A 13,044-nucleotide genomic window follows, 5' to 3' on the forward strand; every position below is an offset into this window, starting at 1 on the left:
CATACGGTATTTGTTTTCCTCTGACTTACTTCACTCTGTATGACAGACTCTAGGTCCATCCACCTCACTACAAATAACTCAGTTTTGTTTCTTTTTATGGCTGAGTAATATTCCATTGTATATATGTGCCACATCTTCTTTTTCCATTCATCTGTTGGTGGACACGTAGGTTGCTTCCATGTCCTGGCTATTGTAAATAGAGCTGCAATGAACATCTTGGTCCATGACTCTTCTTGAATTATGGTTTTCTCAGGTTATATGCCCAGTAGTGGGATATGGGTCGTATGATAGTTCTATTTTTAGTTTTTTAAGGAACCTCCATACTGTTCTCCATAGTGGCTGTATCAATTTACATTCCCACCAACAGTGCAAGAGGGTTCCCTTTTCTCCACACCCTCTCCAGCATTTACTGTTTGTAGATTTTTTGATGATGGCCATTCTGACTGGTGTGAGGTGATACCTCATTGTAGTTTTGATTTGCATTTCTCAATGATTAGTGATGTTGAGCATCCTTTCATGTGTTTGTTGTCAATCTGTATATCTTCTTTGGAGAAATGTCTATTTAGGTCTTCTGCCCATTTTTGGATTGGGTTGTTTGTTTTTTTGATATTGAGCTGCATGAGCTGCTTGTATATTTTGGAGATTAATCCTTTGTCAGTTGCTTCATTTGCAAATATTTTCTCCCATTCTGAGGGTTGTCTTTTGGTCTTGTTTATGGTTGCCTTTGCTGTGCAAAAGCTTTTAAGTTTCATTAGGTCCCATGTGTTTATTTTTGTTTTTATTTCCATTTCTCTAGGAGGTGGGTCAAAAAGGATCTTGCGGTGATTTATGTCGTAGAGTGTTCTGCCTATGTATTCCTCTAAGAGTTTGATAGTGTCTGGCCTTACATTTAGGTCTTTAATCCATTTTGAGTTTATTTTTGTGTATGATGTTAGGGAGTGTTCTAATTTCATTCTTTTACATGTAGCTGTCCAGATTTCCCAGCACCACTTATTGAAGAGGCTGTCTTTTCTCCACTGTATATTCTTGCCTCCTTTATCAAAGATAAGGTGACCATATGTGCGTGGGTTTATCTCTGGGCTTGCTATCCTGTTCCATTGATCCATATTTCTGTTTTTGTGCCAGTACCATACTGTCTTGATTACTGTAGTTTTGTAGTATAGTCTGAAGTCTGGGAGCCTGATTCCTCCAGCTCCATTTTTCTTTCTCAAGATTGCTTTGGCTATTCGGGGTCTTTTGTGTTTCCATATAAATTGTGATATTTTTTGTTCTAGTTCTGTGAAAAATGCCAGTGGTAGTTTGATAGGGATTGCACTGAATCTGTAGATTGCTTTGGGTAGTAGAGTCATTTTCACAATGTTGATTCTTCCAATCCAAGAACATGGTATATCTCTCCTTCTATTTGTATCATCTTTAGCTTCTTTCGTCAGTGTCTTATAATTTTCTGCATACAGGTCTTTTGTCTCCTTAGGTAGGTTTATTCCTAGATATTTTATTCTTTTTGTTGCAGTGGTAAATGGGAGTGTTTTCTTAATTTCTTTTTCAGATTTTTCATCATTAGTGTATAGGAATGCAAGAGATTTCTGTGCATTAATTTTGTATCCTGCTGCTTTACCAAATTCATTGATTAGCTCTGGTAGTTTTCTGGTAGCATCTTTAGGATTCTCTATGTACAGTATCATATCATCTGGAAACAGTGACAGCTTTACTTCTTCTTTTCCGACTTGGATTCCTTTTATTTCTTTTTCTTCTCTGATTGCTGTGGCTAAAACTTCCAAAACTATGTTGAATAATAGTGGTGAGAGTGGGCAACCTTGTCTTGTTCCTGATCTTAGTGGAAATGGTTTCAGTTTTTCACCAGTGAGAACAATGTTGGCTATGGGTTTGTCATATATGGCCTTTATTATGTTGAGGTAAGTTCCCTCTATGCCTACTTTCTGGAGGGTTTTTTTATCATAAATGGGTGTTGAATTTTGTCAGAAGCTTTCTCTGCATCTATTGAGATGATCATATGGTTCTTCTCCTTCAATTTGTTAATATGGTGTATCACGTTGATTGATTTGCATATATTGAAGAATCCTTGCATTCCTGGGATAAACTCCAGTTGATCATGATGTATGATCATTTTAATGTGCTGCTGGATTCTGTTTGCTAGTATTTTGTTGAGGATTTTTGCATCTATGTTCATCAGTGATATTGGCCTGTAGTTTTCTTTCTTTGTGACATCTTTGTCTGGTTTTGGTATCAGGCTGATGGTGGCCTCGTAGAATGAGTTTGGGGGTGTTCCTCCCTCTGCTATATTTTGGAGGAGTTTGAGAAGGATAGGTGTTAGCTCTTCTCTAAATGTTTGATAGAATTCGCCTGTGAAGCCATCTGGCCCTGGGCTTTTGTTTTTGGCATCACTCTTAATGGCAACCTAATCATTTTAACTGCTTGATTCTTAGATGGTTTTTGAGTTTTTGCTCTTAAACAACATTGATGAACATCTTTTTTCTTCATTCTCCCCTCAATTTTAAATGTGTCTTTTATGCCAGGAATCTGCTTTTATACAGTGAAAAAGCAGCTAGATGGTGATATTGATGCCTGATTCCAGAACTCATGCTTATAGTGAAAAATCTCAGATTTGTTGAAGTTTCATGTGTTCTTATTTGGTATAGTTATCTTTTCTGATATCTTTTATTTATGTTCAGAAATTTCGTATGTAAAATTTTTGTCTGGCTAATATGGAAACTAAAGGGCAGGAACTATCATATTTTTCCTACATAGCATTTGTAACATTTCCTTTATGCAGAAATGTTTACTTTTGTTGAATGTAACTTTTTTCTTATCTAGAGACTAAAACTCTTATGAGCAATTTCTTTCTAGAAATGTTTGATCAATTGTGACTTCTTCTGTATACTGTTGAATTCTAGTGCAATAGTGCATAATACCTCAAGGCCCAACATTCAAATGCTTACCTTGGTTCCAGTCTTGAATTGTTTTTTATTCTAATAATATCTTTCAGTATACACGTGTAAATCCACCCACCCCTCTGCTTTCTGTCTTCACAGAAACCATACCTTTTCATTCCAAATGTAGTGAGGCATCATTTTTAATGAGGTTGCAGATGACAGTATTATCCCTTATGCAGAACCTTCACTGTCTGCAAGACTTACACTTGCTTGTGGTGTTGATGGTTTGTGTACCCCTATTCACTTTCACTTATGTCTGATCTAGTAGCCCAGCAGCATGCTAAGTGAGACACGTTGAAGAACCAGCCTGTGGTCACAGGCAGCGGTTATTCCAGATGCCCTCTTGGCTCCTTGGCAGCTATTTGGTGCACACCTTGCTAGTGAACTTGTACAGAGAGCATCTGTCGTGTCCACAGTGTATAGCTCCTGAGGTCATTGCTGTTAACCCTGTAATAGGAGCTTGGGTGTGTGCCTTTCAGCAGAGGAAAATTACATAGGGAAGACAGAAAGAGAGCAACTGAACACCTATCACTGGGACCATAGAAGAGAAATTAGAGGCTAGAGTAAAGATGGGGCAAAGGGTTTCAAGGGGCCCTCAGGAGGAGATAGTGAACAGGTGAGAACAGTAGCGGTAGATATTTCTGATAGACTCTAAATGCATTCGCATTACATCCACAAGCGCAGACGATAGGTCATCAAGGGTATTCTGAGAACCAAATAGAAGTTCGCCAAACCCTTCAGCTAGCTGATGTGTCTGAGAGAAAGAAAATATATAATTAATTTGGGCAGTTTTGGGTGATGCTTTCCAGGCAAGAGCCTAGGATTTATGTTGACTTTTAGTAACCCCATGTTTGTTTGTATGTTTTTATTCAGAAAATTTAGAAATACAAGGAATAAAGAAGGCAACTCAAATCTTCCATAATCCCACCACTCAAAGGCACTATTACTAAAATTTTGGATTATCTATTTCGTATTTTTTTTTACAAATTTCCAATCACTAAGTATTTATGTATCAATAGTTTTGAATCTGCTCTTTTCCCATAACATTATGCAATGAGATTTTCTTTATGTTATTTTATCAAAAATATTTTTTCAGTGGCATAGTATTTCTATGCATTTTCCAGCATTTATTAAACATTCACCTACTGTTGGACGTTTAAGTTGTTACCTTTTTCATAATGTAAATAACGCTGTTCTAAGTATCCATGTAGCATACATCTTTGTGTGTGTATCTAATTATTTCCCTAATTCCATGATGAAGAGGTGGAGACCGTTTCTATATACTGCCATGTTATCCTACAGGAAGGTGGTCTTATGTTACACTCCACTAGCAGTGAATAAGAAATCCCATCATTTCAGCACACCTTAGCTAATATCCCATATTTTTTTCAAAAGGGGGCAAAGAGTATGTTTGTTTTGTTTTACAAAAGAGAATTACTTTCATAAGACAGAAACTAAAAATTCAAGCTAAGGTTTCAGTTTTTAAAATTGAGAGAAAGTCTGAAGACTTTAAGCCCCTAAACAAACTATTAGCTATAGTCCTTTTTTTTAAATCACTCAGAATTGTTTATAAATTAAGTTAGTTTGAATAGCCTCTGCAGTGTTAAACCTCCACATTAGCAAAAGGGATTGTGATAAAATATTGAAAAGTCTTACTTTAATTTAAAAATTAGCTCTCTATTTGTCATATTTTAAACTTCTAACAATGTTTTCCACTTTTGTAGGAGGTATGTGGTAGAATTTTAAATAGCTCTCCATGACACACTCATACTTGATTAATTTTTAATTTCTTCTCTTTCCTCCTTGATACTGAAGCTTACATCTGTATATTCAGTAAGAACAAAAGTTCTCTTCTCCAATGATTGACTACTTGAATCATTTCAATTCAGGTTACTAACAGCAGTGCGAAGTTAAACAAAAGCCTTGGTTGAAACTGTGTTACATTATACAGTGTCGTCTTCATTATTATCTAAATTTCATAGTTAGGAAAATTTGCAGTAAGAAGCTTGCATAAGTCAGGCAAATCTCCGAATTATGGAGCTGGCAGGGACCTCAGAAATCATCACATCCAGTCCTTTCATTTGATAGTTGAGGAAATGGAAACTGAGATTGGTGCAGGCACGTCTCGGGAACACTCAGCTGGGCAGCGACCCTTCACCATGGGTTCTGGACTCTGCAGCCAGCTCCCTGCCAGGCCACACTCCTGAGCCCCAGTCACCTGAGAGCTGAAACATTTGGTACTATAGCCTCAATCTGTAGCCTTTGTCTCTCCTAAGAAATATGTGTAAGAATAAAATTCCTACTGCTTCTTTGATTATCCTTTCTAACTCCAACTTCGCTCAATTTGTGGGAAGAACTGACAATTGATAATCCACATAAATCATTTCCCTTTCAAAAAGCCTTAGAACAGGGTCAGTCATTTTGTAACACAGAAGCTGTGTGCTGTCACAGATTCCAAATGAACTAAACTTTGCCTTTAGCAGGCTTGTCGCAAGAATAAATACCTATGGAAGAAATACGATTATGTGGAACCACACCATTATTCATGTAAAGTATTCTTTTACTTGTTTTTCTTACCAGATATCTGTATGCCCTTGGACAGAAGGTCTGGAAAAGATGGAAAAAACGTTACTTTGTTCTTGTTCAGGTAAGTAGATTTTTTTCCTGTTACATAATCACTCTAAGCCATTCTCAAATTTTTTGTGGGTTGTATCTATCAATATTCACTGTATCAGAAATTAAAACTGAGAAATTTAAAAAATATTTTAATTCATTTTAAAATAAAAGTGGTAAGTCCATTATATGCCAACGCAAATAACCTTTTTATTTAAAATAACTATTTTTCAGGCCAAACATTTTAGTGATATGAGTGGCATTATTTTATGCTTTTGTACCCCTCTTTAATGTTCTGGCTTAATAAAATAGAATGCAGCTGCATTTTCACATCAGCTTCTGCCTTCAATCTGTTGCAATCTCAGGTGAAATTTAGCCTCTGGAAAACTCCACTATATGCTCTTGAGAGAGTAAGTGTGAAACAGGCAAAGATGTTTGAATATTGTTAGAAAAATGGTTTTGACTTCACAAGTCCCTGAAAGGATCTTGAAGAGCTCCAGGATCCCAAGAGCATACCTCGAGAGTCACTGCATTGTTCTGATAGTTCATGGATAAAACTTAGTACATAGAAACATGCATTTTTATAAAAATGTACCATATATATCACGTATTCACATGTACAGGTCTTTAAATTACCTTGACTGGTAGATTTGTTTGTGATAGGATTCTGAATGTAGACAGGTTATTGGAATGTACACTTCAGTTGACTCTTTTCTGTTTTGGTTTGGTTTTTGAATCATGGATGACCTTTGCTCATGGAATATACTCATTTAGTTAAAGTTACATTAAAGAATAACTTTGAGTAATAGTCATTCCATTTCATGATAAATGCAAGCTGTTTTGTTCCCAGTGAATATTTATGAAAAGAGAAGCTCTCTTGGGATCCTTAACACAAAACAGTCTGTAAAATCTCATCGATTCCTATTCACACATTAAGTAGTTTAAATAGCCCAGATCAGATTAACATGGTGAAATTCCAAGGAAGGAAAATTATTTGCTGTCTTCCAGAAATAAAGCCGTCTATCAACTGCTAGATAAAATTATTTTATTGATGTGCCATAATAGCATGGTAACTTCATGAAAAGTATAACCTTTTCATCAAAAGTGCTTTTTTTCCCCTAGGTAAAGTGTGACTTTTTCTTATGTAAATAGAACCAATATTTGGTCAACCAGTTTAATAAAAGATGCACACATGTGCGCACACACACTGACAATCTTTTGATATAAACCCCAAGCGTTTGCTTTGAGAAAGGGCTCCCTGTTGGGAGTTCTCAGTGATCTTCCTCCAAAAACCACACCTGTAAGCCATCTTCTTTGGTTTCCAGGTTTAATTTCTTGACGTTGGCACAAGAATTGAAATGCATTTACCAGGCAGTTTGAGTGCAGATCTTTCTCTACTTATAGATGTCTCACCCACATCTAATTTGACAAGTTTGTGTTAGTGACTTGTCTTTGTCAAAGCTTTCCAAGCATTCAGCTGATTTTTTTGTAGGAAGTGCAGCTTCTTTTTCATAGTCATATGTCATTCATTTACATAGAATCTCATAAGTTCCCATCCCATAAGTTCAATAGCTAATGTTATTGGCCTAAGCAAACCCTACTGACTCTTAGCAAGCATAGAGTTTAACTGGTGGAAATATGTATGAGAGCACATGAGAATGTCACCCAGTAACCACAGATGTTCAACATGTCATACCTTTTAGTCATTATGGTTTTTTTAGAGCAGTTTTAGGTTCACAACAATATTTAAGGGAAGGTACAGAGATTTCCTATATATCCTCTGTCCCCAGACATAGCCTCCTCCACTGTCAACATCACTCACCAGAGCGGTACATTTGTTACCAAGGATGAACCTACGTTGACACATCATCTGCATCAAAAGTCCGTAGTTTTTATTAGGGTTCACATTTGGTGTTGTACCTCTGTGTATTTGGACAAACATACTATTCATTATTGTAACATCATACAAAGCATTTTCACTGCCTTGAAAATCCTCTGTGTTCTGCCTATTCATCTTCCCCCCCACCTTTGGCAACCCTTGATCTTTTTACCATAGTTTTGCTGTTTCCAGAAAGTCATAGAGTTGGAATCATGCAGTATGTAGCCTTTTCAGATTAGCTTCTTTCACTTACGAATTTAAGACTTTTCCATGTTTTTTCATAGCTCGAAAGCTCATTTCTTTTTAGCACTAAATAATATTCCATTGTCTGGATGAATCACAGTTCATTTATTCATCTGCTGAAGGACATCTTGGTTGCTTCCAAATTTTGGCAGTTATGAATTGAGCTGCTATACACGTTTGTGTGCAGGTTTTTGTGTAGACATAACTTTCCAGCTCCTTTGGGTAAATGCCAAGGAGTGTGATTGCTGGCTCATATTCGTTATTTTTTAAAGAATGAATCAGAGAATGTTTGTTGTGTAGAGATCCAGTGAAGTGACAGTAGGCTAAAAGAGTTTCTTATATACTGATTGTCTTAATATGAAAAGCTAGGCCTTAGTAGATCAGTTTTGAGAGGTCAAATGGACACCTCATGCTTCTGGCCAGGTAAAGTTCAAGGTAATCCTTTGCTCCTTACCTTATTTTCTTGCATATGATCACAAGAATCAAGTTATAAAACAACCACGTATACTTTATCACCCCATAAGAGAGTTTAGAAATGAAAGAAGGAAGTTGAATACTTTTGAGATCATTAATTGGTATGTCTTTTAGGAACATTAACCATGTCTTTGGAGAGCTAGAAAGTTCTCCACGTAACAAAAATATGTTTAACATTTTAAAGGCAAAATTCAGTTTAAACCAAACGAGGTAAACCTCTATACCCCATAATTAAAATTTAGGAAAAACACCACCAAACTATCATGAATTCAGATTTATTCTACCTGAGGTATCATCTTAAAATTTGAAGTCATATTTAAGCATTGTATCTTTACACAAATATATGTATGTACGTGTACTCACACAAAGAATCCCATGCCCAAGTGTTTTGCGATTTACATGCCAGTAGTCTGGCAACTTTTTGAAGTTTTAAATACAATTGAATCTTCCTTTCAATTCCAAATGTAATGGGAAGACAAATTGAATGTACCCACTTCAAAATCAAGATGGGTATGTATGGAGATTGAGCAAGAAGGACTCATTGGGAAGAACCAGGTAATTTTATCAGTATTTTTAAAGATAGCTCTCATTCTATTGGCAAATAGTTCGTAGATCTATACCTGCAGGCTGCACTATTAAAAGGTGAAGGAGTCATTTTCGGAGAGGCCAGTATACCCCTGCTGTGTCTGCTGCCGCCATCGTCACAGTGGTGCTCTGGTGATAATGTGAATCTCATCACCACTTGTGAGTGTGTATTATATGAGTGATATAGCTGGAGATCTAGCCATCAGCCCAAGAATTTGTACTCATAAAAATTGATTGAGAGTCGGGTTTGGTCAGCTGCAAAGTCATTGTTCAAAGTGAACACTTGCAGAGCTGCTGAGGTGAAGAGACTTTTCAAAGACTCTTACATAAACATTTAAATCAGAGTTGAAAATGGGAAAATGAATTACTTATCAATGTGCGGTGTTTATTTAGCTTCTAAGTAAGATTAGTTTTGGACCCCATTTAGATTCTGAAGCCAGTATAGTTACAGTATTAAATAGATCTTTCACGTATTTAAGAGGCTGCATTTGTTTTTCATGAAGGTAAATTTTGGTTCAAGCCAAACTGAAAGAACAGTGATTTTGAGGAATATGTTTGAACTCTTACCAAAACTTACATGTGTTTGTATTAAACTTATATGTGTTTGTTATGCTTATTCAGTGTTTTAGTATTACATTTGGAGGATATCACTGGCGTAAAGTACTTATGACACTAATATGTTTTAGTTCATTATAATAAACCATTCAGTAGCTTTAAAATTCTATACTTGTATTTATGATTTAACCAAACTGAATTATTTCATAATTCTGTATTCAGCTAATGCCTATTCAAAAAACTGTATGCCCCCAGATATTGCATATTCTGTGGTAATATAAAAATTCCTGAAGCACTCACCTATTAATACAATTATTGCTATATTTAATCTAATATTTATTATGCAAATGTGGCAGGCATTTACGGGAAACACTTTTGCTACATTATCTCTTTTACTCTTCAGAATAAGGTTTATTTGAGGGTAGGTATTATCCCCACTGTACAGATTAAATTGATGTACAAAGAGGTTATATAATTTGCCCAGAATTATACTGTTAGTAAGTGGTAGAGTCAAGTGATTAATCCAGTTCTGTCAGTCTCTAGAGGCTAAGCTCTTATTTCCTCTGTCACGGTGCCATGATCAAATTAATGCACACAACTACAATTGATCTGAAGACAAACAGATAAATGAATAATCACTGTGGATCATTCATTTCACGAAGTACAAAACAGTGTCACTACATTAAAGAAATGGCCAGTGACTGATGGCATAAAGAGTCCCATGCTCATGAAGGCCACTTACCGTATGACATTACTGGAAACTGAAGAAGATAGACATCTATGTTGTTTTGGCCCTGTATCAAAGTGTTCACTGCTTGTTGTCGATGTGTCAGAATCATGACTTGAAGTTGCTGCAAACAACAGCAGGCTATCAAGACATAATGTTAATTACATATCAGCTGAACTGGCACAGGATATAAACAGTCAGCCATGCCACTGAGTGATCACTACATGCTGCAAACATACGAGAACCACTCTGTTAGTGAGATGCCATCAAAATCTGCTCTAAACTTAAAGAAGTGGCTGCCCCAGCCTATTGATATCTGAAATATTCAGCACACCTGGAGAAGCACTGCAGCAGGCTACTGTCACAGTTCTGAGAATGCCACTACTGCAGGAAATTATATGGTCTAGGTTTAGTCTTAGGACGTAAGCTGATGTTTGCTTATAGTAATGCAAAGTGAATAAATATGCTGCTGTCAAATCAAGAAGGTCATAGGGTAGTGGCTCTGTGGCTTTATGTTTTAAACTGATTTAAAATTTACAGACCCAAGACATGCTCAGTATAGGATAAAATCAAACCATACACAAGTATTTATGGCAGCAAATGAAAGGCCCTCTTCAGCACCCCTACCAGCATGGCCACCTTATTCCAGTCTTCCCCCCAAATAGCCACATAGACCTTTTAAACTTGTTTCAGTCTAATCCAACCCTAATGGAATCATTCCATATATTGATACATTTGTTTTGTGAATTGTTTTGATCCTCTTATTTGTTTACTGGAGTATAATTGCTTTACAATATTGTGTTAGTTTCTGCTGTACAACGAAGTGAATCAGTTATACATATACTTATATCCCCTCCCTCCCACCCCACGCCCTATCCCACCCACCTAGGTCATCACAGAGCACTGAGCTGAGCTTCCTGTGCTATACTGCAAGTTCCCACTAGCTGTCTGTTTTACACAAAGTAGTGTATTTATGTCAAACCTAATCTCCCAATTCATCCCACCCTCCCCTCCACCCCCTGTGTCCACACATCTGTTCTCTACATCTGCATCTTCTCTATTGCTGCCCTGCAAATAGGTTCATCTGTACCATTTTTCTAGATTCCACATATATGTGTTAGTATATGATATTTGTTTTTCTCTTTCTGACTTACTTCACTCTGTATGACAGACTCTATGTCCATCCACATCTCTACAAATGACCAAATTTCATTCCTTTTTATGGCTGCGTAATATTCCATTGTATATATGTACCACATCTTCTTTTAAAATATATCATAAAGTTACCATGTCAGTATTTAAAAATCTGTTTTATTCTTTTTAATGGACAATTGGATCCCATAGTGTAGATTAAGATAATTTATGTAACAATTCCCCTTTTTGAGACATTTAAGTTCCTTTTTTTTAATCAACAGATAATGCTGGAATCAATATACATGCATAATCTTTGGGTGTATGTGGGAGTATTCCTATAGAAATGAAATTGCTGGGCCAAAGGCATAGATACCTATAATGTGAAGTAAGATTTATAAAGCTCTAGCTGACTCATGAATGCTTAAATACTCACCAAAACTTTTTTTTTTTAATTTGTCTTTTTTTATAGTTAATGGTCATTATGTGTCAAGTTGCGTGTATTATCTTTCAAAATGCACGTATGAAAGAAACTTGAAAATTCTTTTGGTTGTGGAGCTTATTTGGAACAAAATCTCAGAGGAAAAGAATTTTTTTAAGTTTCATTTTTAAGATAACTTTTGCTTTGTGATAATTGAGTTTTCCATAGCCAAAAAACAGAACCAAAAACAAGAAAATGGCCATATTAATTTATACAATTTGCCTTTGGGCATTAACGAACTAATGCATTTACTCTTCAAAATGGTTCTAAAGTATCATTTACCTATGTCTCAAGAGCTAAAACTATAAAAGAAAGTAGAGTGGGAGTAGGGCTGAATTTGGTAAGGAGTATCTCATACAGATCAGGATATGATCACAATGCAAAAATTCCTCTTTTGCATATACCCTGTGTTCCCTTAAAATTTGTGTTGTTATTTTCATGTTTAGATTGCAAAGAAATGTCTATTTCTCTTCTTTGCTAGCTCATACCTATATGAAAGAGCAAAGGCCCTATGAATGAGGAATGTACAATATTGTGACAATATCCTTTATCTGAATTAAATTTTAATGGGCTTAATTTTTTTGTTTTATAAGACTCAACTTTAAAATGCTGTATGTGTATATCTTTATGTGTATGCATGCATTCATATGCATATATATCTTTACACATACATGTGTAGTGTTCCTGCCACATAATTAAGACTTGGTAAATGTAAGATAAATTAATATCTCACCTTTAATTTGGGTTCCTTCTCAAACCTCCATATGGAACATAAAATTGACTTATATTTGAGCATACTTGAACCAAAATGGTGGTGTCGTCTTTGATGACTCTTTTTTCATTGCCCCCATGTCAATCAGAAAATACTGTTTTATCTATAGCCAGAACAGTATCCTGCTTGCATTCAATTCTTTCCATCTTCTCTGCTACTGTTCTAGTTGAAACCACTGTTATCTTCACATGGATTTTCACAATAGAATCCCAGCTGTTCTCTCTGCTTCTACTTTCTACCATTCTCTTTACAATCCATTCTTCACATTGCCAGAATAATCTATTTGAAGCATAACTCAGATTTTGCCAATTTTCTGTCTAAATCCCTCCATGACTTCCCATTACACTTAGAATAACCTCTGACTCTAACCTAGAGAAGGTCCTATATATTGTACATATTGTGGCCTCAGGCTTCCTCTTTGACGAGGCTCTGCCTGTCACTGAGCAGCACGTTGACTTGTAATGCCCTGCGCCCAGATTAATCGCAGTGCCAAGAACTGGAGTTTAGCACCTCCAAGTCACCAGCCCCCTCTCTCAAATATATGATAATACGAGTTTATTTCTAAAGTGTGATTTCTATGCAAATATGCCTTTGAATTAAGTCTCCCTACCTTTCTTCCACTCAGTTGTTTCT

At 36.1% G+C, this 13,044-nt stretch overlaps 1 protein-coding gene across 12 annotated transcripts in view; it reads left to right on the forward strand.

The window, feature by feature from the left end:
• Positions 1–13,044, forward strand: part of CADPS2 (calcium dependent secretion activator 2) — a 555,896-nt gene that overhangs the window by 348,111 nt on the left and 194,741 nt on the right. For all 12 annotated transcript variants that reach the window (XM_059933509.1, XM_059933503.1, XM_059933501.1 and 9 more), the window contains one exon: positions 5,532–5,598. In XM_059933509.1, the coding sequence (XP_059789492.1) occupies positions 5,532–5,598 (67 nt within the window). The remainder of the gene's footprint in view (positions 1–5,531; positions 5,599–13,044) is intronic.

This window comes from Balaenoptera ricei, chromosome 9, assembly GCF_028023285.1.
Source record: "Balaenoptera ricei isolate mBalRic1 chromosome 9, mBalRic1.hap2, whole genome shotgun sequence".
Lineage (NCBI taxonomy): Eukaryota > Metazoa > Chordata > Mammalia > Artiodactyla > Balaenopteridae > Balaenoptera > Balaenoptera ricei.